At 40.3% G+C, this 27,462-nt stretch overlaps 1 protein-coding gene across 3 annotated transcripts; it reads right to left on the bottom strand.

Annotated features, from left to right (window-relative positions):
• GOLM2 (golgi membrane protein 2) lies at window positions 1-27,462 on the bottom strand. 3 transcript variants are annotated; one of them, XM_052809023.1, is made up of 11 exons: window positions 26,755-27,462; window positions 20,082-20,136; window positions 17,811-17,913; window positions 16,622-16,712; window positions 14,966-15,110; window positions 13,986-14,066; window positions 13,525-13,623; window positions 11,934-12,107; window positions 6,000-6,167; window positions 3,903-3,982; window positions 1-1,743 (listed from the first exon to the last, which is right to left on the bottom strand). In XM_052809023.1, exons 1-11 carry the CDS (start codon window positions 27,079-27,081, stop codon window positions 1,663-1,665), a joined length of 1,404 nt encoding a protein of 467 aa, XP_052664983.1. In that variant the 5' UTR covers window positions 27,082-27,462; the 3' UTR covers window positions 1-1,662. The 3 variants fall into 3 exon arrangements, with proteins under 3 accessions (XP_052664983.1, XP_052664984.1, XP_052664985.1); XM_052809024.1 differs by lacking the exon at window positions 3,903-3,982 and having other exon boundaries at window positions 26,755-27,460; XM_052809025.1 differs by lacking the exons at window positions 3,903-3,982; window positions 6,000-6,167 and having other exon boundaries at window positions 26,755-27,460.

The raw sequence follows: 27,462 nt of genomic DNA, 5'->3' as shown, positions 1-27,462 counted from the left end.
TACTTTAAACAACTTCATTTATTAGAACCCATAAATGTTGCTTTCATTAGAAGAATCAAGTTAACACCTAATTCAGGGTGAAATTACATTTTAAGACAAAAAAAATTGTAGTGCTTAAATACAGTATTTACTGAAGACTGCTATTCTTAGAATCCTGGTACAAGTTCATACTCATTGTGTGGTATTAGTATGGTATCTAATTCTGAGCAGGTTCAGCATTTTATTTTCAACTGAAAGTACATCACACCATGCAAAGGGCTATTCCCCCCATCTGCCTCCCAGAAGTATGGAATGAAGAGCTCAAGCCTTAAGTAAAAAAAAACCTTAAGATGCATCACCAGAATGTGAAATTTTTACTTCTTGTATATTTAAGTCTGATTAGTAGAAGATCCCTGTAGCCAAAAAAAAAAAAAAGTTAAAAAAAAATTGTATGACTGTTGAAATTTATTTAAAAGGTTCACTGAATTGGCATTGAGCAAACCTTAGCTGTTACTTCAAACTGGAACCTGAGTACAGAGATAAAGTACAATCACCCACGTCATTGGCCCTATAATTTCTTTTCACAGTAGCCCTTTTGGAGAAGCAGGTTGGGTTAATAACCGTAATTTCCACTACTGTAGATCAACAGAATCATTTCCATAAAATTCAGAAAGTGCTTAAACACAGAATACAAAAAGTATCTAACTTACAAACTTTCCGATATAGAAAATCAAAACATGGAACATGGCAGATGTTTAGAGATCTGTATCAAAGTATTAAATTGTAAATTAACTTGAGTGACTGTGACACAGGATGGATGCTCTCAAGACAGTGAAACAGTGCATACCACGTATTTACCGAGGGTAGGGGTTGTTCCTTCCAGTAAGGTTCCTGCAAAGCTGATGTAGACTTGCCTGTTTCTCACTAACACACTTGCTCTCTTTAACACAAAGATTTCCTATAAGCTGTGCTGAATTATTTATATTACCTTTTAAAATAAGCTATTAGTTACACAACTTTTTCAGGATGTATCAAATTATTAAAAATCCTAATATCACTGATTTCCAGCTCTAGCTACTAGATTTGGTCACTGTATATGAGAATTAAAATGGTACTTGCTTCCAAAGACCGTCATAGCCTTTCCTCTGTTACATTAAGGAAGGAGCAATTTTTTAAACATTCAGTTTTCATTCTCAACTGATAGCTCACCTGCAAAATACAAAAACACAGCACTCATGAGAAAAGCAGTATTTTTGCTCATACAGGTATTACTGTAGAAAAGGAGTCCTTTGGCTGTACATTGTTTCCACAGTGTATTTGTTACATGAGATACAAACTGTACAAGTTCTCCAGTTTACAAAGTTTTCTAAATTGCAGAAACAATTCAGCCCATATTTATAATATCGGTTTTAAATGTAAAGATTATTACAGATAAGGTACAGTCTAAGTAATTGGCTCAATGTAACAACAAAAATGTAGTTTTAATACAATTTGCAATAGTACAACTATGTACATATGTACAGAACTGTTTCCTTCTGTTACGTCACTGACTTTGAGTATACTCATCACTTTTTATTATCAGCTTCCTTTAAAGTAAGAAACACAGAAGTAAAAATGGTTCAGTTTTGCAGCACTTCAAGTTCCTCAGTTGAGATCTCTCCTCATCCACATTTCCTGCTTAATTTAGGCCTTAAAGAACACCATCACTGAAGCGTGGCTTGCCATAATCAACAAGGTCATTTTGTAGATCTCTTTCTTCATCATCTGCAATTAAAATATTCAGATCAAGTCTGATGTGATACTACTGAAAAAATGTTTAAACATACTTTTCCCAGAACATGCTGCTAATGCATACATCCACACTGAATTGGCCTTGTCTGGTTCCGGGAATGGAGTCATTGGGGAAAATCCGGAGGACACATATGGGCCTGCGATTACAAGTCCAGCTGTCAGCACTCTGGGACAATATCTTTGGCTTTATTGCAACCATGTTTCAGTGATTTATTGACTTAAGAGATGGTAGAACTAGTTAAACTTACTACTGTAATTTGAGAATCTTCCTATAAAGATTTCAACCTCTCCCGCTAAAATCCAACTACAAAGTCAATTACTTTGGAATGTTACATTGCCATTTTTTAACCCATTCTAGAGTTAATACACTGTACAATTTTGCAAAGGTTGGGTACCTGACAGGACTAGCACAGAGAAGTCAGCATGACCCCCTCCAGGCTAAGGTAATACTTTTTCCACCTACTTCTCAGATTTGAAAGATGATACCTTCCACACAAACATGGCACAGCACATTTTTCAGTCATGAGATTTTTACTAATGCTGGAATTGACTTTGCTGTCAACATTTTTATATACTGCTACCTCACATGTCAGACTTGAGGGTAAAATTTGAAGAGAAACTTTTAAAAATGTGAAAGGCAGCTCTCAACCTTTTCCAACCTCTTATCAAGGGAAATCCCTGTTCTCCCTCTCAGCACTGCTGAAGACTCAACAATACATTTTTCACCACTACTCTTCACGGCTGAAACAAACCCATCTAGCCGGGCTCCTACGTGATAAAACACTCAGCCCGTCAGTCAAGACGTCTACTCGTGAATTGCAGAATAGCTGTGCACTCAGCCAGGGAACACACAGCAGGAGCTGAGAGCAGGGCAGGGGCAACGCATTTTAAGTGGCCACTTCAGGCACGCCACATCTTTCCCAGCTGCGCTTGGTTCATCTTTACAATAGATTTACAGCTTTGCCCTTGACTGGAAGAATGAAGATGTTTCATCTCGTTTTTCAGATCCAGAATGACTCTCGCTCCACCACTCTACTCTGTCCTACTTCTTGACTTCTACTCCTTGGGTTTTGGTTTTTGAGCCTCATGGAAAATCGTAAAATTAAAACAAACGTGTGCATCCTCAGTATAACCATTTACTGTAGCACACACAAAAACATCCATCAAGAAAATGCACATTCAGTAATTTTTTTCAAGTGATGTTTTAAAACATATTATAATATTCTGCATTCTACCTGTGTGGGTCCCCAGCCTTCTTCCCTCAATAAGTGAAAAAGCCCTAAAACTTCAGTTTGTGTCAATTAATAAGCTCTTCCTGCATTTCAAAGCTGTGTTCCTTTATATTCAGGAAAGATGCTTGTTCACACAAATGGAAAGCAAAGTTAAAGTTTACTGAGTCTTTTACTAGATGATAAGCTGCTTGAAGCTCTTCAACACTTTAACAACAATTACTCATCAGCCTGCACGCAAGGTTGGTACCCGATGGTAACATACTCCCAGCAGCAAAAGGCTGAAGCTTATCTACACGACACATGCTTTTGTTCGGTAAGAAACTACTAATACAGCATGTGGATATCACTTGATTTATATAATCCAGCCACCACAAAAACATGTTTGCTATAGTAGAAGCCAACAACTTTTAAATATCACCTTGCATTTCAAACAGGTGGACTGAAAGAAGGAATGCCAGATTAGATACCGACATTCACATGAGCATATCTCCCAAAGTTGTGTATTTTCCTCTGATAATTTCAGTCTAAGGCCCACACATTTCTAGTGGCAACAGAAAAACACATTTAAATTAAATTGCTTTGTTTGCACATGCCACATGCTTTGTTCTAGCCTGATGCAAAACCGTGTGATGTTTTTCTGATAGTTTTTAGACAGAAATTCAGGTTTTTTTCCCCTCCCTAAACAATTGTAACCACTCTCCCTCCAAAACCCCACAATTCTACCCTCTCATACCCTGCAAACAAACTACTGTAAAGACTAAAGCAGACACTGTTTCTAAAATGCTACTTCTGGAAGTACCACTTGCCATGCTGCTTGACTTGTATCAAATCAAGTCAACAAGTTATTAGGAAACCACATAACAAAGGGCTTGGAAAAATAAGTCTGAGGTAGTAACATACACTGCTCAGACTGTTCTTCATGAAAAGGCTTCCAGAAGTCACTCTTTCATCTTTACTCCCAGATATTAAATCCATTATGCCTATACAGATATACAGAGGGGTTGATCAGAAAAAAGATTTTCGCCAAGTCCAAATTTAAAGCCACCAGAGCAGTGAACTGACAGGTACCACATCTAAATGGGAAACAGTTTTATGAGGCCATTTGCAGTTAGAGCTCTTACTTTTTCAAATATCCCTTGCATATCAAGCTACATAAGCACAATCTCTACAGTTTTTAACAACTTTCCACCACTTGCTACTGTATCATACCCACCCTTTTGGAAGTGGCATACAGGAACGCTGTTCATGTTACTGGTAATAGTTTACAGCATACATGTTATTAACTCTTGCTACCTAAAGCCATTATTTTCCCTGTAAAGGCCACCATAGCAATGTATTCATAAGCAAACCGGCATGGAGCTCTGAGGTACAGCAAGGGCCATGTCCCTCCACCACTTGGGCAGCCAACCTCCTCCCACACTCCTGGTCAGCAGCACAATGGCTGCAGGTAAAGACGAGCCCAAAAGCTGGGTGAAGTGAATAGTAGAAATTAGCAGAGATTAAGTAACAGTTACATGGCCTTGGTTAAACCTTCAAGAATGGTATTCTCAAGTCCAGTTAAGGAACTATGGTGGTGAGGAGCCAGGCATCACCCACTGCTTACTATGGGGAACTGAAATAAACAAAATTAAATACCCAACTCACACAACTGCTTCAATCTGCAGAGCAGAGCTTAGACGTACAAACATGCACGACATACCATGCTTTCCTTTTCATTACAAGATCATAATGATTAGAAGCAAGTCTCCTACTTCCACAGCATCGACAGAAGCAGCTGTATATACTTTTGTACCTTCATTTAGAAGCTAGCTGGTACAAGCAAATTACAACCCAGTAATAATCCATCCAGAGGAACGGATGTTAGCAATCCAGAGTGACTAAATTCCGTTGCGAGTTTTGAGCAAGTGTAACAAAACAGGACACATCTTCTGGAGCAGCAACTGAGTTTTCATTTTTATCAGTAAGTTAATTAACTGCCCAAGGTTCTGATCCATACTTTTCTTTTGCTTGTTCACGAGTTTCAAACTACCAGCCCAGCCAAAAAATGCTTACACTGCATAGTTAGATGCAGGCCCACAGAAATCAGTTGCTTTTTAGCAGCTTTTCCCATTAATTATGCTTGGAATACACCACTTAAATACATGTTTGAAAAACTACCAACTAAAAAAGTTGCATCATGAGGATCTAAATCTGGGTGCCTGTAGAACTTCAATCATGTCCATCCATCCATCATTGTCCTGTCCCGTCCCCGTCCCCCCCCCCTTTATTTTGCACTTTCCTTAATTGGAAATACTATATATGTTTAGGTAAACATTTTTACCCTACAGACATGCAAGCTCTTCACAAAATATTACCAAACAACTAGATGGAGAATGGTAGACAGCGTGCCAGATACATGGCAGACAAGCAATGGAGAGGAGGGGCGATGCACTGAAACGCATGCAGAACAAGAGGTGGTGAACATGCATATACAGGTATGAGGCTGGCACCAGATTAATGAGTTTTGAAATTTGGTTAGCAAGGAAAACCAGAGGCCTGTTGAATCTGTGTACAATGTGCAAAAATTACACTTAGAATTGGTAACTGAGACCTCATTGCATACCACCTTAAGGCAGGTGTGACAAAAGCAGTAGTCAAAAAAAACTACGCTTCTGTATTTGAAAATTGCCTTAGTAATGTCAAAGACTACATCCCAACTAGGTAGATACCAGATTTGGGGTTTAGACAAAACCATTTCTGAAATTTGAAGTGTCTTAATTTTCCTAGCAGAAACTGTATACACAACTGAAATAAGGTATCGAAATCCTCTCACTGGAAACTGCTGTAACATTGCTTTCAAACAGAGAGCAAGACCAAATTTTAAAGATTGCCTAAAGCTTATTTATTCTATACTAGAAATTTGTGATCAGCTAAAAATAGCGAGGCTTTACACAAATTCAACAAGTAAATTCAGCGTGGATTTTATTACAATGGGATGGAGATAAGGCCCAAGCTCACCTTGGACGTCTTCTTCTCCACCATCACCATCCTCTTCCTCATTGTAAGCCAGCTCAGCCTGTTTGTCTGCCTCATACTCACCCACGTTACCATCATCCCCATTATAATCTGCCAGTTTAGAACCCTGCTGCGGATCAACAGGGGATTCATTCTCATCAAAGAATCGGCCTGTGAAGTAGGCAAAGGATTAAGTCAGAAGCAGAGAGGAAAGAAATAGGAAGATACTAAACGAAAGCAGACCGCAGGTTAAGATAGTTGGGGGTTTGTAGTAGTTTCAGCTGAAGGAGAAAGGGGGTAGAAGGGAGAGGGCTTGGGCAGGGGGAGAACAACAAGGCTTATGGAACACCTCCGTGCCAAAAGGATATACTCAGTCACTCAGCATTTGGATCTTGTGAAATCTGATTTTATAAGCTTCACTCTTTGGAGAAAAGAGCTAGAGTAAGCATCCAAACAAAACGCTCCATCTTTGATTACCTACAAACACCCATAAAAGTTTTCTTAAAATGCTGAGGAGCATGCAGGGGAAGTTTTTGTGTCTAGGCTTTTTTCTGAGGAGGACTGGCATTTTTCTACACACAATGGAGCAATATATTGCTGACTTTGTATACGGTAATGTCTGCAGAGTGTGTACCATACTGTCAAGGGTAAAAAAAAATCTAGCAAAGATCTGCCTTGCATCTCTGAACTGATTTTTTTAACTACCTAATTAATTTGGCTTTACACTCTGGATTCCTGTTAAGCTTTAACCATTTTCAAAATGTTCTGAATCCAGTATTTTTGTCTCCCAGCAAAGAATTAAGAACAGTTCCAGATACTGAAACAATGCACAAGAAAAACGACAATTAGCTGGAACTATGAAATGACTAGACAGTCAACCAAGCACACAATGAAAGATTAATGGTGTGATGTCAAGTTCAGAGCTGGTGTTTAATGGGATACGAGGAGATCTGTTCAAGTCCAATGCAGTTCAGTCTGCTTGCCCATTGCTTAAAGAATGCAACACTGAGTCTGCAGAGTATACAAGTCTGGAGGGATTGTGTATAAATGAGAAAAACAGGATTAAAGTGTGATACAATCTTTACAGACTGGAAATGGACTGAGAAAAAAATCTGCCAAGGCAGATGTTAAGTGATTCGCAGTGGAAGCAATTATCAAGTAAAACTGGAGAATATTATTTCAACATTAGGATTAAAAGGAAGGTTGTGGTTACAATGGACAGATGTAAAAACAAAATTATTTCTTAAAACAATGAAAACTATCATATGTGGCAGTATATAAAAATCAGGACAGAAACTATAACATAGTGCTTATCTGGATGGGGAAGAAAAGCGGAAGAATCACATCTAGTGTAGCTCAAATATACAGAAACAGAAGTTTCAGTTATTTTCATAAAATATGCAAGAAGAAACTATGATCTGTTTAGAAATCAGAAGTTTAATATATTAGTCATTCTCTATTCATCTAAAATGAGGAATCCTTGCTATTATTGTTCGTAGTTTTGGACACTGCATTATATATAAAAAGCAGACAGAACCATACAACTCACACACGTTAAATATAAAATAAGCTATGGAAAGACAACTGAATGCACTTAACTTACAGAAAAAACAAGCCTGTAGATATGCCAGAAATCCCATGACAAACAAGTACTGAATAAATTTAAGCTGACAGAAGGAAAGGTTAAAATATTAGAAAGAGATCCTAGGAAACACAACAAGCCCATACAGGCCTGTGAGCTGTGAGCTGAAGCTCACACGAGCAGCCCAGCGTACCGAACAGCCCTGGTGAGCTTGGGATTCCAGCACAGCTGCAGGATGCAGCTACTCTTTCAGTACAGGCGCTTCATTCTGCTTTAAGCATTTGGTATTTTAGCTCAAGCGACTTCAAATCGAGGGAGGAAAGGCTGAGCACACAAGCCTCACCAGCAGTCATTTTGGGCTAAGTGGTCTTAACAGCAACTCCACTGCCTGTGCATGCAGAGTCAGGTGTACAAAAGATTTAGGCAGTAGATGACGTCTCACACGACATCAGGAGAACATCAATACTCTAATGCAAGGCACGTATCACGGTCTTGGCATACCAAGACTTCAGGCAAACACCGAAACAGGAGTCACTGGTAGCTGGACCAAGCAATGCACCAATTGCTTTCCGAAACAGACAAGTAAGACCTGGAATCTTGATGGCATTGTGGATCTCAAATCACTCCAAACCTCAGTCAGTGGCTGTAACGCAGGCATTGCATGGACTATTTGAGGCACAGTGGAATATGTTGTCCTGAAGTACAAGAAGTTAGTGACAGCACGGAATGCCCCATAAGGATGTCACTGATGCTAAAATCTGCAGGTAACATTTGCCAAAATGCATTCTGAATAGACGTGGGGTATTACTCAAAGCTGCATCCTTAGAAACACACTACTTGAAGCAGCTGTCCACGTGCTCATCACTAAGGACCTGCTTACAGGACAACTTTAAACAGCAGCATGGACTGGAGGTTTGCTGCACCCAGCATTTTTCCAGGGTGCCAGGTAAAAGCACAAATAGTGATGTTGCTGCAGTCACTTTCAGGTTCTGCTGCTTTTGAAACCGAACAGTTGCAATGTGCCCATCTCTATACCTAGTACCAAAGTTGCTTTTTAAATCTATGCTATCAAAATAAAAAAGGAAAACATCTTTTTGGGAGAAGTTCCCCAATTCTGAAACTGGACAGATATGACAGCCTGACCAATGATGGTTACTAAGTGTCATCCCATGGGCTGATGCACAGCAATTTATGAAGTGCTCAGTAACCAAAGCCCCAGCCAGGCAATTGTCTACAGTGAAAGCTGTGTGCCAGAGCTGGGCTCCCCTATACCAGAGAGATTAATTTATCACCGAGGGACCTTTCCGAACAGCCACTGCTGACCAGTTAGGAAAGAAATCTTCTACAAACCTGGATTTGCTATTTCCATATGTGATAGAGAAACACTCTCCCTCATTGCATCATTACAATGTAAGCTATTACAAATATGAAGGAGCAAAGAGAAAAGGAAAAGACTAATCGGTGATGATGACTGACTCTTAGGTACCCATTCACAGCCTACAATGGAGACATTTCATTTGCTGCTCCTGCCTACAAAGCTAGCCCACCACATCATTTAATCCATTACCAGGGAAGACTGCCAATCCACTTAAAAACCCCAACAACTGAAATATGGAGCTCTGTCATTTCAGCTGTAGTCACTCAGCCTGACAAGTGCAGGATCTTCAAGAAGCTCCTTTGATAAACTAGATACTCGCACATCTCAGGGTACACAGAATGGAAGAAAAGCTTGCACAGGTTGCATGCCAATTTTGAATACACCTATCCCCACTTCATCAGAAAGATCCATGAATGATATTAAAACAACTGAAGCCTTCCCTAAAGATCTCTTTCTTAAAAAAAAAAACAAAACAAAACCCCAAACCCAACAAAACAGTAAATTGGTATTCATACCCTACTTCAACCCTTGTCTTTTTAGAGCTTTTTTCCCCTCATACTAAACCCTACTTTTTTTTTTTTTTTTCCTCTCCCCTGAATTCCTCCCAGCTTCACATCATCTTTCTTTGGTATTTAAAGCTGGAGGATGGCCTCACAAGCACTAGGTAAAAGAGAGTTAGTTACTTTATCTTATTATCTTATTTGACATTCCTATTAACACATCCCAGAAGAAAAACCTCACCTCAAACATTTGTTAGTGACTAATACCCACTGTTGACCGCATTGGTTTTGACCAAACTGCTCACTTGTTATTTGTCACTTACTCTGTGCATGTAATTCTCCATTCTTAATTGCAGACTACTTTTATGTTTACAAACTTTTATGTTGCTGAAACCACATCTCATACATTGTTTATCATCCAGCACTCAAAATACCAAACAGTGCCAAGCAAAGGATGCATCTTTGTAAACCTCACAGAAGGTTTTCAAATAGTTAGTAATACCTATGCCTGGAATATTCTTTTCTTAAAGTTGTGCACCCACCAAATAGCAATTTATTCCTGACCAGGTCTCCATTAATTTGCCTACAACAAAGTCACATACCTGTTTTTACTGTTTTCGTTCCTTTGAATACATACTTTTCAGATCATACCACTTTGACACAATCTGTTCTTGAAAAATCCGTGTTAACCACTTGTCATATTGTATTCAAACTGATTGAGAATTTGTCCAGTTACCTTTCCAGGTATTAAAGCTAGGCTGCTGGGCCTCTAGAACTCCTCAAATCCTCTTCCCATTCACTTTTTAAAGACATGTCCTCCTGCGGTATGATGGTATCTCTCAAAGTTGTTAATGGTTCAGAAACCATTTCAGGTAGCTTTTTAAACCTCTCAGATAAGGTCTGGCACTACCTACTACTACTCTGACCCTTGGGGGGGGCAAGGAAGAACACACTGAACTCCCACATCCCTGTATACCCCTTTATGCCAATATACACCCTACAGCTGTCTGCTAGCAAGTCTGACTATATGCTCACAAGTCCCGTTTTAATTTAACCTCTGCTTCAGAAAAGCAACTAAAACATTCTACAGGAATAAATGGGAGTATTATTTTAAACTTAGTTCTCTGTTATTCAATTTAAGAGATTGCTAGAGGTTAACGCTTTTTTACTGCAATTTCTCCAAGCTACAGAATCGCCAGTCAAGTTCTAGACCAAGAAAAGGAACTGCAACAACTTAATTCTAATGAAGGGAACTTCCCAAACTAAACCTTTTATGACAAAAATGAATTCATAGTTCTATGTTCCTAAGAGCAACCCAAGCTTTCAGAACTCTTTTCATTGATCACTGAAACCAATTTATGATTCTATTTCAACAAAATTGCTACTTCTGTACCACTGTTTATCCAATCCACAGAATTAACACAGGTTTCTGGAGGGAAGCTATAGAATCCTTTTCTCCTCCCAATTCTTGTGACTCTGAAGATGGCTGTTCTAATGTAGTAACTTGTCATCTTGGAGTACAGACAGATTTTAACCACAGAAAGCAAAGCCTAAATGAAAACTACTTAGCTGAGAGTACAATGAAATTTGAAGTTGAATTTATAATACCTATATAAGATAAAGAAAAAAAATTTTTTTTTTTAATCCAAATAAGAAGAGATGTTTCAGCACTATGTTTTTTCTTCCAAATGCCCCCTCCCCACCCAAATGCTAAACAATTGGAAATAGTTCTTTGAAAATAACTAGGTTAAGGTATACCTAGTCAGGATACTCTAATACTTGGGAGTATAGTACCTCCACTGATACCGTAAGAAACTTGTTCCAATGCAATAGGAAGATGCAAAATCAAATGCTGTAGGCATAACACTCTCCCAGTGTTACGGTATCAGCCACAAGGTAGACACACATCTCAAAAACAACAGTACACAGACAGCTGAATGTGTCTTTGCAAGTTCTTACCTGCTGTCTGCCCAATAAGCCTCAGCAGTATTACCACCATCATACACAATAAACAAATACATGATTTGCTCCTGTCTGAAGGCTTCTTCCTTGCGCAGACATGGAAGAGAAGGGTTCTGGAAAACTTCCTCACACAGAAAAACAAACTTCTGGCCAATAAACATATACCATCACAAAGACCCCCTATGCAAGGGCTGAATTCTTACGATATTGTCCAAAACAGTGTATTTAAGTAATACAGTGTGAATATAAGTAACTCGGTATCATGCATGTATCAAAATCCTTGACTTAATCTATTTAAGTGTGTAGTGACTAGGAGATATATATATATATATATCTGAAAGATGACACATTAAGGCATATCTTTTACACAGTAACATTATACATTTCTTTTCAGGCGTACGCTCCAGAAGGCCACCTGCTGTAATAGTTCCTATTTTCCAGACAGGCACTATTACAGACAGAAAATTTAAGTGATTTTCTTAATATATTGAAGTATATGATATTGGCCAACTTACTTTGCTTCATCTTCTGCAAGTCACTAACTCTGCTCTTTGGAATTTTTATATGGTCTGTCTCAATTTTGTGTTCTTTCTGATTTTCCACATTTTCTTCAAAATTTAAGTGCTGGAGAGAATTTGGAGGTATCTGCTTCACAGTATCAGGATTCCCATCATTGTCACTGTGCAAACCTACAGAATGAGGAAGCGTGTTTGGTTTTTACATGGTTCAAAAAGGAGGCTAGAATGTTACTGCAAAAGATAATTAATCACATTTTAATATGTAATCAATCCTAAGTTGTTACCTTCTCAGCTGATTTTCTGTATGTACTTAAGTGCTTGATGAAGCCCAGAACAATAATACGTTTATGTATTTTTTTTATCCTCCTGCTGATTCTGCTTTTCAAATCCACTAAGCATCATTTATTGTTTCAAGAGCTATGATCTGAGGAGAAGGTTGCAGTAGGTCACAGAAGTTATGCTAAAAATAATAAGCAGAATCACAGGACTACATAACCGAGGAATAAAGAAAACCCTGGTCCCCTTGAAATTCACATCAACCTTCTGTTGATAAACTCTAAATTCAACGAAGCAAGCTTTTCACTTGCTACTTATGTTTTCTCATTAATAAAAGTCAAAATGAAGGAATACCTCAGAACAACAAAAAGAAACGAACTATTTAAAAGATCTGACATTTGGAAATAATAAACTTTAAATGTATATACAGACTTTGAGCTCCCCAATTTTGGTATTCTAATCTGCTTACACATCCACTGCAAAAGGAAAGAAATTAATAAATACTTCTGTTGCATTTTTTCAAAAGAACCAAAAATGGGCATAACAAAAAACTTCAAGCTGTTTGGTCACGTCACAAATATGTAATGAATACGTTACATTTAATGTTTTTTAGCAGGACAGTATTTGAACATGCCACTTGCAGTGCAGATATAACCTAACGTTCTCTTTGACATTAAAGCAAAGTGACTTGATCCACCAGGATTAAATATATTTTCTACATATTTGTGTCCTTTCTAACTGTAATTCTTCTAAACCCTTTCACTACAGTACTTTTAGTTCTCTCATGTCCTAAGCCTCCCCCACATCACCCTCAAGTTAGCTGTTCACAGGCACAGGAGGACACTGAGTAAGCAATAGTACCACTGGTTTAATCTCTGAATATAACTGGCTACTAATAGATCAACAACCAACTCCCGATGATATGTTGCAGCCCTATCTAATTAGTACCCCTAAGGAGGAATACTAATTTCAATTTCTCTCCTCTGTCCAGTGGAGAAATCTTGAAGCACTTGTCTTTGAAACTTCTAACTCTCAAATTTGGCTGAAGTTGGTCAAAAGGCTCAGAAATTACTGGGTGGGGGGACGACGAAAAGAGATCATACAGCCAGCAACCTCAGTGCCTCAGGAAGCCAGACTAAGAACACACTCAATCTTGCATCCTGCAGAAATTGATCGTTGTTTTTCATTTTGTAACCACATCAAACAAAAAAGGGGCTGGCCACCTACATCTAACATCGTGATATTGTAGCAGATATTAAATGGTAAGTTTCCTACAAAATGTTGATTTGTCACCTGCTAATAAGAATTTTACCTGGTGCCAGATTTGGAGCATGGGGCTGTTCAGTTGGAAGATTTATAACAGGTTGATGACCTTCACTTTTAGAAGCTGAAATAAGTGGCTTCTTTAAAGCTAAAACAAAATACATGGACAAAAGCATTAACATGAAACAAACAGACACTATATACCAGGCCTTCCTCCTACAATCCTGTAATTTTGTTGTTGTTGTTTTCTTGTTTTTAAACCATAGATGAAAATATAATTCAGGGGGCACGGGGGGGGGGGGGGGGGGGGAGGGCATGGTCAGAAGCATTCAGTTTTGAGAAATCAAACCTCTAAAGCACAGTAAAAATTATCAGATTTTACACCTCACTTGAATTTTATTTCCATAGACAAATTTTAAAACTTTGCATTCACTATGAAACACGTGGTATTCAAACAGAATATATATGCCACTAAGAACCCAAATGTGGAAGTATTAGAATACTTCTAACCAGTGGGAGTATCTTCAGCTTTAGCAGGGTCATTATCTTCTATTTCAGGCATGCCTGCATCTCCTCCTGGTTTGATTTTCTCTGTAAGACAAGAATAGGGTATTCTGCCTTAACCTTTAAGGTTGAACAGTGAATTTCCCTCTTGTGGAAGGCTCTAAGACCAGTAGAAAAGTCCTTTATCCACAGAACATGTCCCATATTGATAATGCAACTACAACACTGCTTATATTGTACTGTCAAAGTCACTGAAGACTGCTCTGGAGCAGTGCTCCCAAAGTCAGTACAATTTTCAGAAAAGGATGGGAAACAGATGCACTGCTCTTGGCAGCAGAGTAAGAAAAGCCTGCTGCAAGAAGCTGGCTGGAATAGACACTGAACTGATAGAAAAAGGTGCCGATTTAGCAGCACAAGAAATAGAAACAAAGGGAACCCATCTGCCTTTTGGAGAGGCCTACAGGGAGGAAACAACCACAAAAGTTACTCACTGAGAGCCTCCTGTACAGCTCCTGATAACCAAAGGACCCCACTGTTCCTGCTGACTTACACAGCTAGAGACTTCTCACAGTGTTTTCAATGCTCCTCACCTCCAGCCACCGTCTCTGTGCAGATTCCAGCTCTCCAATAGCATGTCCCTTCCCTAGCTCACCCCAAGACACATCTCACAGGGAGGGGAGAGGCCATCCCCAGTTCATAATTGGCCACATGAGGAAGGAGATGTGAATGAACCAACGAAGTGAACACAAAACTATGCAAGAAACTACTTTCATAAAAGGACCCAGAGAAAGGACACGCCAATCTCTGGATACCTATAAACTCTAACTTGGTACAATCACATGCAGCTAATCAAGTTATCTGAGCCAAAAAATTCATTGTTTTACTTCAGAGAAATGCACGATTCTGTCCGATAGCAAAAGGATACAACACAATTGGCACATTAGCTATCACAAATGACCAAAAAAAAAAAAAAAAAAAGGAAATACCTTTGCCATTTACAACACGATCTGATGGCTGCTCATTCTTTACTGTGTTTTTATCTTCTGCCTCTGGAACAGTCTTAGATATTGCCTGGTCATCATTATGGGGACTTACTTCAGTGTCTTTGCTGGACTGAATTTTTTGCGTGGCCTGTTAGAACAAATTCATAAGGAACCAATATTAAGCACATCCCTGAAAATTACAAAACAAACACCCTCAAATTCAAGATTACTTTGGTGTCCTGGTTTTGGCTGGGTTAGAGTTAATTTTCTTCCTAGTAGCTGGTATAGTGCTATGGTTTGGATTCAGGATGAGAAGAATGTTGAAAACACACTGATGTTTTCAGTTGTTGCTAAGTAATGTTTATCCTAAGTCAAGGATTTTTCAGCTTCTCATGCCCAGCCAGCAAGAAGGCTGGAGGGGCACAAGAAGTTGGGAGGGGACACAGCCAGGGCAGCTGACCCAAACTGGCCAAAGGGGTATTCCATACCACATGACGTCATACCCAGTATATAAACTGGGGGGAGTTGGCCTGGGGAGGATTGCTGCTTGGGAACTAACTGGATGTTGGTCGGCAAGTGGTGAGCAATTGCATTGTGCATCACTTATTTTGTATATTCCAATTCTTTTATTATTGTCATTTTATTATTGTCAATAGTATCATTATTATTTTCTTCCTTTCTGTCCTATTAAACTGTTCTTATCTTAACCCATGAGTTTTACTTTTTTCCCCAACTCTCTCCCCCACCCAGCGGGATGGGGGGCAGGGAAAGTGAGCAAGTAGCTGCATCATGCTTTGTTGCTGGCTAGGGTTAAACCACAACACTTTGGGTAAGAAAATCACATTTATGAATTAGATGATCACCAAAGCAAACAACAGCAGAAGTCCTCTATATACAGATCTGAATCCTGAGGGTAGGAGATGAGAGTATGGACACATAACTGAACAGAAAATATAAAATACAGCATGGCTGTATGACATTTATATTGGCATACGCAGCGCTTAAGTATAAGGCAAAGAGGTTAAGACATCATTGGCCTTAAGCCTTGGGTCAGAGACTTTGAAGCAACTCTAGATTCTAAGAAAAGATCTGACTGAAATCTACTTTAAGTCTGCCTTATTATTTGAAATGTTTGTAAACAGAGATAAAGCAAGGAAATGAAATTTTAAGAAAAGCAGGTTATTTCATGTGTTTGTAGGAAAGAGGCCCATATTCTTTTGGCAGCTTGCACGATATAATTACACCCTTGATACCATTCAAATACCATTGTTATTTGCATCACATTAGCACCTCAAGGCCTCAATAGAGATCAGGTTCCCCTTTGCAATAACCTGTATAAGGTTGTAAGAACACAGATCCTACCCTGGAGACCTACAAAGTAATATCCATTTTACAAAGAAACTGAAATCCTTAGACATGATGTCATGTAGGAAGGCTGTAGCAGAGCAAAGCATTAAGCCTGATCTTCAAGGCTCAGTTCACTGACTGAGCAAAACAGGCAGATGTTCTTACACTAATACCCATTTAGGGCTGCTCAGGACAATATTTGACAAAAAATTAGGGAAGAAATGTTCAAGGCCTCCATATAGCTGAAATGCTGAGTCAAATAGCAGACTTCAGGCCCTTCTAATTCAACAAAGAAACTTGGCTGCGCATTACCTTTTGTTCCTGCACAACTTGGTCCATTAATTTCTTTATGTTTTCTTCATGTTGCAGTCTCATTTCCTTGATCTGCTGCCCACACTGCAGACTTGATTAGAAACAGATTATTAGTTATATTTCATTTGTTGTATCTGCTCTCCCATATATAAAATAGGGGTAAAAATATGAAGTGGCACAAAAAGCCAAACCTGAGATATAACTAGAATAGTCTGTCCAAAAAGCCTTGTCCTGGAATGTGTATGGAGTGGAAATGGACTGAATACAGAAAGAAAGCAGAACTGGAAAAAATAGGGACAGAGCATAAAAACAGTAAAATAAACAGAATGGCCTTGAACATATTTCCTCCAAAACCTGGAAAGCAACCGAAAAGTCAAGCTTCACAGTTAATCTGTCATCAGCGTATATTAATTCCACTAGGAAAGCAGTATCTCTCTCATGGCTGTCAACACAGAAGATGCACAACTACTACTATCAGTTACTGCTACCAACTCAAATAACAAGATCTGTATAACACAGCTAAGTGTCCCAACTTCTCTAACAAGCCACACAGAGATCAACCCAATTCAACAAAACTCATGTGTCCTACCAACCTGCAAATACTCAACACAGCACATAAAGAATATCATTTTGTGTGTGAAAGTTTCAAACATTTTCTCAAGTGTTAATCTCCCCCATCCCTCAAAGCTTCAGAAGTAGTTGTTCTCCCTGCTTCTACACCATAAACTTACAAGGCTGAGGTCAACTTAAAATTTCAATATACACAATCCTTTCAACTTCAATTGAAAAAAATAAAATTACATTTTTAGAAAGACAGCAATTAACAACCCTGGCACCTTACAGAACTGCATTGATTAAACTCTTTCAAGTATTTGTTAACCAAAATCTCCATGTTATAAAAAAATGCATTGACTTAAAAATTGTCCAATGCTGAAAAATTCCAGTAAGTCAGATTTTTCTCAGATCATCTCTCACTTTGGGGGGGGGGGGGGGGGGGGGGGGAGTAGAACACCACAAAAAGTAAAACTTCAAAAAATCAAACAATTAGCTAAGTCAAAGTTACATCACCAAGGTAGTACACTCAAGTTTGAGGATCAGCAGAAATAGGATTAATTTGCACTTTTTAATAAATACAGACCTCCATTACACACACGCAAACCTACAGTTACTAACATTCTTGAAGACATACCTATCATATTCCAATCTCCTTGTAAGGTAAGTATTGTTGTTCTTGTACTCGTGAAGCTGATCTTCCTGTCGAATGAATTCCTGACGTAATTCTGCTAGTTGTTCTAGATGAAGAAGCAAAAATCAACATGAATATAGAAATATAAGAAAAAAATGTTCCATGATGGATACAACTTTCAATATTGCTATATAGGTTAAAAATTTGCTCAAGTTCTGTTATTTATTCTAGATATACTTTAAAGATTCTTAAACTAACATGAAAAAAATGCCAATTTACTCATGTATGCCAGATGTCACTATGAATTACAGAACAATTCTTCTGATACTATGCCTGTCCTGGTTTCAGGGTTTGCTAGGGAAAACAGTCTGGGTTATTCCTGCCTCAGGCAAAGGCAAACCCATTCATGGGATTGCTTTTGCTCAAGGACCTGGGTGCACTTGGTGGATAATACGGGAGGATGGGGAAACCCGATCTGTACCTCAAAGGGATTTGATTTTGGGTGAGAATAGACAATGAATTAAATTGTATGATGTTAATTGTGTATCATTACTTCTATGGTGGCTCTATACTGTATCATGGGTATTACAGTAAAAATCACACAGATTAACAAAGAATGAACTTCGATGAAACCGAGCAAAGTGCAGCAATGATAGAACCATAACTGGCTTCAGCATTCAACAATCCAACACCACACACCGTATTTCCTGCCCTGAAAGACTGTTATGACAGATGGAGCCCAAAGTCATGGACTAAATTAACTCAACGGACATTTTATAGGGCTGGCCAATAGACTAAGGGAATGATATCTGTATGTATATATCAAGAGACAGGAAAGGTGGTGGTGATTAATTGGGATATACTGGAAAGTGTGGGACCTGGGCATGACATAAATGGTATAGAATAAGGGGTGGATATTGTCCTGGTTTCAGCTGGGATAGAGTTAATTTTCTTCCTAGTAGCTGGTACAGTGCTGTGTTCTGCATTTAGCGTGAGAATAATGTTGATAACACACTGGTGTTTTAGTTGTTGCTAAGTAGCAATAACAGGATAACTAAGTTAAGGATTTTTCAGTTTTCCATGCTCTGCCAGCAAGCAGGTGTACAAGAAGCTGGGAGGGAGCACAGCCAGGAGAGCTGACCTGAACTAGCCAAAGTGATATTCCATAAAAATACTATAAAGTAGAGGGAGTTGGCCAGGAGGGGCAGATCGCTGCTCCAGGACTGGCTGGGCATTGGTCAGCAGTGGTGAGCAATTGCATTGTGCATCATTTGTTCTTTCTTGGGTTTTATTTCTCTCTATTATCTTCCTTTCCATTACAATTCTTATTATTATATTTTATTTCAGTTATTAAACTGTTCTTATCTCAAACCACAACTTTTACTTTTTTTCTGATTCTCCTTCCCACCCCACCAGCGAGGGGGGAGGAGTGAGCGAGCGGCTGTGTGGTGCTTAGTTGCCAGCCGGTGTTAACCCACAACCACCCCTAAATTTTTCTTTACCTTTTCCTTCAGAAGACTTACACAATGCTATTTCACCTCTCTGTTGGAAATCTCCTTAATTTCCTGAAAGATTCTGTTATTCTGAGTAACACAAAAGTACTACTAGGTTACTTTAGGCATGATTGTCAAATACTCTTTTTCTGCAATAAATGTACAAAAGGAAGTACCTTCACACTATCCATAAAACCAATACATATTTCTCGTCTTCACTAGTAATTGTTCTAGAATTTCTTCTCCCTGCTCCTCAGGCTACCAATAATTATTAAGCTTCCTACTATTTTAAGTTTCAACTACATAGATACAGGCAGAAATGCCAAGCACATTGTCTGCAGGCATGTTCAAATTTTGGCATTAGCTGTTCCAGGTCACTCTGAAACCCATACAGTAAGATTACAGGCATTGTGATCATGTCTGTATATATCGGCCTTAAAAGATGTTTTTTGGACCTTTTCTAACCCAGCATGAGTATCACAACATCACTGATCCAACCTATACTAAACTGTGTATTTGGTCATGAAAATGATTCAAATATCTTGGAAGTAAGCAGTGCCAGAATACATGTTCTTTCTGCAGACAGTAGAGCAAAGTCTACAAGAGCCAAACCTACACTTATTCAGACAGGTAATAAACAAATATAATGAAATTTCACATTATGCGATGTTCCAGCATCCCTTCATCTTTCATTTAAAAATGTATGCTGCAGTACCCAGGCCGTTAAAAAATACACAACTTCACAGTCTGCCAAATCACTGTTTGGCCATAAATTCCTTACCCTTTAAACGATGTATGTCTGCCATTTGATACGATATGTTGTTCTGCAGCTTAATCTGAAAGGAAGAAATGGTTATGTAAAAATAAACAATCAGCAGGTTAGATAGGTTTTGGACTGCGAAGACTCAAGTGTGTTTGTTTTCATTGTAAAGACAATGTATGTAAAGGATTATCAGAATGACATATACAAAGTTCTTGTAAATATAAGTAATGTATATTTAGTTGTCTGTAAGTGATATCACCAACATAAACACTCTATTTAGGCTTTGCTAACAAGGACTTAAATTTATTTCCAGAACATATTTCTATCCAAAAAGTAGATTGTCAGGACTAAAATAAACACACTGCATTCTGATACTGCAGAAGGAGACGGTGAATTTCCAATGTCAAAGCATAAGTGTATAAAAATAAACACGCAGCATCATTAGCAAAAAATTTTTACCTAATGTGTATTTAAAGTAAAATTTTTGTGTGATGCTACCTAATATTCATAACACACGTTTTATTTTTAAGAGAGAATCTAACACCAGTAGACTTCCACAACAGCTTTTAATTTGGTATTTTTAGTAAGGAAAAAATAGCAGTTACAATAAATAAGAAATGCATGTACACAAAGTCATTAAGTAAAGATGCTTTGCCTTGTTCTTACATAAAAACATATGTAAAGACAAAATATAGCAGGAATGAAGAGAAAGACGCACATGTAGAACATACTGAGAAAGCGTGGAAAAAACCACGACTGTCATCAGCCAACACTGATGCTGTAATTATTTTTCTTGTAGTTTCATGATCGATATAAATGGTAACTCTAGAAAGGGTGCTGAAACAGGGTTGTCATTCTTGGGTTACAAGGTCAGAACTACCTCTCAGAATACCAAAACGAAGTACAAGCACACCTACTCTGGCACGGGGGTCACACACACACAGGCTATTACAATACCCACACAGATTCTGAAGCTCAGCGTCTGAGTCAGTTACCTACATTTCCTGTCAAAACAAACAAAAAAGACGTATGCCCTCTCTTTAAGACTTCCTCCACCCACCTCTACCTTCCTTTTTATCAAATTATTAATTTCTTTAAAAATGTTTCAAGTAATGTTTCTGTTTTTAAAAGAGGCACTCAAACTCTGGGCTGACTCAATTTGTCCCATATGGGTTGAGACAGGCATTTATAACTTTAGGAACTATGGCCATAGAAGAACTGCTGAAACCGTGATTTTCTGCAGAACAGAGTGTACACCGAGGCATGCATCCAACAGCTCCAGTCACATAATAGAGGCTCCTTATGAAACAGAGTGCTCCATCGAGAGTTTTGTTTGTGCCAGACTGCAGTATCCTGGCTCATCCCTAGCAGCAATGCACACATGGGCAGTGCTGGCAGCAAACCCTGCCCCATGGCTGAGAACAAAAGCCAAGAGGGTTTCTGGAGTGCAGAGGCACCACTGCGAGCCCAGCCACTTCACAAGGCTTTTCCCAAAAAAAAGAAAAAATGGCAGATGATGCAGTCTTGTGGTAACCTGAGAACTCTGACCATACTGCTCTGAAATATGATATAAAATAAGAACACCCAATAGGGACACTTAAGGAGCCTTCTCAGCATGTTAGAAAGCCACTCATTTGAGAAGCAGTTACACACGTGCTCTGCCCACCAAGACATTTAAGGCACACTACTTACAGGATGCACAAAGAACAATACTCTATTAAATGAAAGCCTGTGTTGGACTTCCTGTGCTTTATTTCCAAAGCGCAAGTAACCCCTGCAGTGGGGCCTTCACACAGAAGCACAAGACAAAAGTAACGGCCAAGCCCTTCTATTCCAACAGGCACCCATCTTGCCAGCTCTCCATCGAATGGACACAGGGACAGGGGAACAGACACAAAAAGAGCAATTTGTTGAACATTAATGAAAAAGTATCCTTCCCTATTTTGCAAAGCCACTGGCAATAACAACCAATTTTTTTTCCTGTCTTCCACTCTTATGCAGTTCTCTCCCAGAACCCAATAAATCTACAAACAAAGGAGATCCTGGGAAGCAGCAGGTTCCATTTTCAAACCTCCATCTATCAGAATTCATAATACATAAAGCCTTCTTACTGGCTTGCTTCTGTTCATGCTATAAAACATTTGATTTGCCATGGGCTTGGGGAGGGCTGCCTGTCTGTTAACAGGAGTTTGATTTGAAGATAGCATCAGTTTTATCACACAATCTTTCATTTTGGCGATTTTGACTTTCAGAGAAAAGTGACAGAATTTATATCCAAAACAGCTCAGCTGACAGCAAATGTCCCTCATCTGAAGGATAGAAAGGGAAGATGATTTCTTATGATTCATGGGATCTGTTCCACCTACACATGCAAAAAAAACCACACTCCACAAACCATGGCGCAAGTCCAGTTCTTTCTGAGCTGTGTCCTCCTTGAGTCTAGACCTATTTGTACTGTTCATATTTCTCAGTGGCTTCTCAGATCCTTTCCAAAGCAGTTGGGATGTGTAAACGAAATTCTCTGTAGCCCAATGAGCTCTGAACAGGAAAAAAAACATCAAAAATCTTGTGCATGCTGGAGCTACGTACATGCAAGGCAACCTTCCAGTGCTGTCTGAAGTGTTAACAGTCTTGTCATATATTGAAAGGCACTGTAAGAAAAAAAGTTATAAACATGCTGGAGCTTATCTCTATGTATGGCAGGACAGAACACAGGTGGTATTACTTCCTGATGAAGTGGTGAACTGTAAATATCCATACATATTTCCCTGGGAGTCATTTCTTTATCTAGCAAGAACACCCTCTGAATTGCCTGTTGAAGCAGGACGAGCAGATGTCCATATTCCTCTGTGGAGCTTCAGGAGCCTGGGCATTCCCAACCCACTGCTAGGGCACGTGTTGGAACAGCATAGGAAAGCTGTTTAAAAGTCTATATGCCACAATTGCATGATCCTTCTACTATTGTCAACTGCCTTTTTCAGAATAGACAGTGCTATCATCAGGCAATTAGTACAGCGTCAGAGATGACGTTATCATCAGGAACGTGCGGTAAGATTGGAAGATGCACTCAACATCACTGCTGTAAAGCTACAGCTTTGCGAACTGAGGAGCTATCAAGGAGTTTTGGCAACAAAGAACACAACCAGCTGCTCCCAAGGATGTTTTACTGAACAGTTTCATCCTATGAAGCACCGTTTCTAGGCACCAGCTAAGGGGCAAGGCTGTATTACACACCTGGTGTTGCCAGCAACAGCTTTGGAATGAGAAAGGCATGCTCTTGAGAGCTGCAATAGCAAATACAGAGCTATGAACCCCTACACGCTGGACGGTTGCCATTTGGAAGCTCTCCATCACAAATTCCTGCCATTCAATCATTTTATTGAGCCTATTGCAAAGGGACGTGTAAAACTACACAAAAAAAAGTATCCTCACGGTATGCTACAAAAAAAGCATGAAATACTGAGTAAACTAATGCTACTTCTGCATGCATCACCTCCTCAAACACTGGGGCAATCACTACTCCTGTCTGCCTCCCAAGAGGAGCTCCAAAAGAGAACTCCTCTGGTTTGTTCCAAGGTCCAGCAGACCATCACAAGCTTACCAAGAGGAGCACAGGGTGACAGGAGAAGAGAATTCCCAAGAAGTCATGCTTTTTTTTAACACAAGACACTAGGTCACACTACTACATTTGCTCAAAAGAGCAAACAATATTCTGGTGCAGCGTGACTGGCTTGTTATGCATATAGGGGGAGGGAGGAGAGAGACAAGGGTTTGGGCTTGACTACAGATATCACTGAGCTAGGAGAAAGCTGCCCGCAGAAATTCAAGTTGCCTCAACACTGGGGAACGCACACTTAATTTACATGACCACAAGGCAAAGAATCTCTTATGAAGACATAGGAGCGTAAAGCAGAATTGACACTGTGAACCAGCAGAGTAGCATCTTTCAAATGCATTTTCTATGAAATAAGCCTAGATCTATTGTGATCACTTGACACCCTGGGAGTTACCAGTGCTGGTGTTATTACAGCTCCTGAATTTCACAAATGGACTAAGATCACTGGTAAAACCCAGTTTGTTCAAATAACATCCTTGCCTAATTCTATTTTGAGACAAAAAAATTACCATTCAAGCCTTTTTCGGTCAGACACTTTATGCCTACTAGTCAGTGGTTTTTTTGGTAACAGATCTTTATTCTCTAAAACAGAGCTTTATTCTCTACTCTCTAAAGTACACTCACTTAAAGGGGGTTTTTTAGAAAAAAAAATAGGATTGCTGCCACTGAGAACGTGGCAGTAGCTCACATGGGAGCAAGAGAGAAAGGGACAGTGACTGGTTTTTAATGAAACATACTGCTATTCTTGCCTATTAAGGCACACTGAACATTTTGAACACAAGAAGAGAGGATATTCAAAAGCTGCTAGTTCACATGACCTTAAATGGTAGCTTCTAGAACAAAGATACAGGACATATACTGCAGCATGCATACGCTTAACGATAAAATCAATTTGTGAGGTTTACTAGTCTCATTTTTCTTGCTCCCCTCCTGCTCTGTCTGCCCTGTGAGATGCTGGACTTCGAGAGCATTCAAAGACCAGCCAGATTTATGGAGAACACCACAGTGCTCAGGTGCAGGCAAGTACAGCTCAACAGCACCTGTTTGTATCATGTGCATCAAAATGGGCTCTGGCTTCCAGTAACCCTTGTTAGACACCCTGACTTAGCACTTGCATTTTCTCTCCTGGTGTCCTACAGTAAAACATCACAGATTTAAAAAAAAAAAAATACAATTTTCTTGTATTAAAAGCAAGCCTTGCCATGCAGCCCAATAATTGATAGCTTACTTGAATACCACCAGTGGAGTTTTACACCTGGCAGTCAGTTACAATAGCACATGAAACAAGCTCCTTGCCCTATGAACACAGGCTGAATCATAAGAACACAAAATCAACTTTACCTACATAAAGAACAGCTGTACTACAAATACCCACCAATATTACTTCCCTGGAATATCCTTAGCCACTTCTCCAACAGCCTGCAGCTTGGAGGCAGTTTCAATGGATTTATCAACCTTCAGCAGACCTCCTCCATCAATTTGTCCAGTCTAGCCATGCACTCATGTTATTTTACTATCCTCAACAGCCGGAGAAAGGGAGTTCCAGGTCGGTGCTGCGACTGACCACCTCCTGCATTTTCAAACTACTACCATCTCTGAATGCTTGCTTTTACCAAAGAGGGCAATGAACAACTAAACCTATTTGCCCTCTATTTGCATGTAAAAGTTCAATTTAAAAAAAGAAACAACACAACAAAACAACAAAAAACCCAAAACAAAACCCCAACAGTTTAGAAAACTACAATTTTTCTGGCTTTTACAAGGGGAAGCATCTTTATTAAAACCTAATTGCTTTGAGTTCAGCATCTCTTACTCATCAGACCTAACTATTTTGATCTCTGTATAGAATACTTATTTATAAATTAAACTAGATTTTGTAGTATCAAAATATATTTATCACAATGGTGTTAGTTGCATTTATTTCCAATAGAGAGCACCAGTATCCACCATTACATATCTAATCAGGCTTTTTATTCCAATCTCAGAAATTAAAAAGTTTTAAAAAAACGTGTTTGCTGAACACACAAATGGCTTAATTTTAATGGTTCAGTCGGAAAGAACACATAACTTTAATACAAACTAAATCAGTTTGAAGGAGTCCATAATTCTGTAACAAGCCATGTATGTGCAGATTTTTCTGTGACAATTAGATGTATTTTCTTATAGTGCTCATCAAATGTGTGATATGAAAGGGCCAGAAAAACAAACTCATCTAGTAATAAGCCTGAGAGTGTAATATTTCCATGAATCCTACTGTGATAAACAGCGTTCAGTTAGCAGAATTATGAACTGCATGCAAATAGAGTACACGCTACCATACACGACTGAGTAAAAGAACTTGCCTGCCCAACTCCTCTGTAAAGAGTCGCCTGTGATGATTATGAAAGTGGAACAGTGAAAGTTGATACATTCACTCATTTTCCCTTCCACAACAAAAGAAATTCCCAGGCCACCTCCACATAAAAGGGCAAGCTGAATTTTGTATTAGCTTGTCTCTTTGCAGCTAAAGGAAATGACACGTAATGTCAGCAGCAAGAACTTTCCCCAAGTGTATGCTGGCTGCATAAGAACCAGACCTGGATGTGCAAGGCATTTTGAGACCGACAGGGAGAACAAGCTCAGGGGTGCTACGCTGCAACATTATACTCGATTCGTTTTCCTTAAGGCCAAGCAAACTGTAGTTTTAAGGCTGCGTATAGCTTTTTGACTGATCACGAAAGATGAAATAATCTCAGCAGAGGAGGAAAGCTCATTAAAAAAATTAAAAATAGCCGTCTGGAAGACAGTGAGCTCTCAGTGTTTTCACCGTTAGCACACACACTGCCTTTGCTAGACATTTTCAGCTCTTTTCTGGGATACCTTCAGAAACCCCAGCGCACGGCAAGTGTCCCGACAGCAACCAAAGCCAACGCACCAGCTCTAGAAACCAGTGCCTTCGGGGGCTTATTCCACCCTCAGGCTGCAGGCGCTGCAGGGACACCGGACCGAGGGTGCCCCCCCCGGGCAGAGCCACCCCGCAGGGCGCCGGGGGACCCTCCCGCCGTCCCCGGGGCCCGGCTGCACCCTCCGCTTTACCTTGCTGTCCTCGCACTTCTTCACCTGGCCGTCCCTGGCCTGCAGCTGGCTGCTCAGGTGGCTGTAGTCGGCCTCCTTCTGCTCCAGCTGCTTCTTGTGGGAGTCGACCTTGCCCATCAGGTCCGAGTTCCTCTTCTCCAGGCGCCCCCGTGCCACCTCGGTGCGCTTGGCCTGGCTCTGCAGCTCCGCCACCTCCTCCTGCAGCAGGGCCTGGCGGGACGAGGCGTTCCAGCAGTTGAAGGCGAGGATGGCGATCACCACCAGCAGCGCCACGAAGACAAGGGAAGGCAGACGGCCGCCCCTCCGGTTGGCCCCGAAGCCCACCATGGGGGAGGCCGCCGGGCGGGGGCTTCACCCGCTCACCGCCTCCGCCCGCACCTGAGAGGGGAGAAGCAGGGACGCGGCGGGGCGGGAAGGCCGCTCAGGGAGCCGGACGGCGGGCGGAGGCGCTGCCCCAGGGGGCCGGGTGCATCCCCCCGGCGGGGCCGCGGGGGAGAGGAGACGAGAGGAGAGACGAGAAGAGAGGGGGCTGCCCGGGGCGGCCGAAGGGAAGCCGCGCCGGGGGCAGGGCTCTGCCCGCGCTGCCGCGGCCAGCCCAGGCGCCGCTGCCGCTGCCGCTCCCGCCCCGCGGGGAGGGACAGGCCGCAACGCTGCGCTGGCGCCGCCACCGCGGCGCGCCGCCCCCCTCGCCGGCCGGCAGCGGGCCCT

This window comes from Harpia harpyja, chromosome 14 (genome assembly GCF_026419915.1).
Source record: "Harpia harpyja isolate bHarHar1 chromosome 14, bHarHar1 primary haplotype, whole genome shotgun sequence".
In the NCBI taxonomy this organism is placed as follows: Eukaryota; Metazoa; Chordata; class Aves; order Accipitriformes; family Accipitridae; genus Harpia; species Harpia harpyja.
This window is presented reverse-complemented; position numbering and strand designations above follow the sequence as displayed.

Bases quoted from the DNA above. Each gene is read 5' to 3' on its own strand.
- GOLM2 (XM_052809023.1), bottom strand. From the start codon at position 27,081: ATGGTGGGCTTCGGGGCCAACCGGAGGGGCGGCCGTCTGCCTTCCCTT. The intron at 14,067-14,965 runs GTATTTCCTTTT...CTTGTCTTACAG, and splicing joins TCGTGTTGTAAATGGCAAAG to AGAAAATCAAACCAGGAGGA. The intron at 3,983-5,999 runs GTGAGCTTGGGC...ATATCTGTATAG, and splicing joins TGGAGAAGAAGACGTCCAAG to GCATAATGGATTTAATATCT.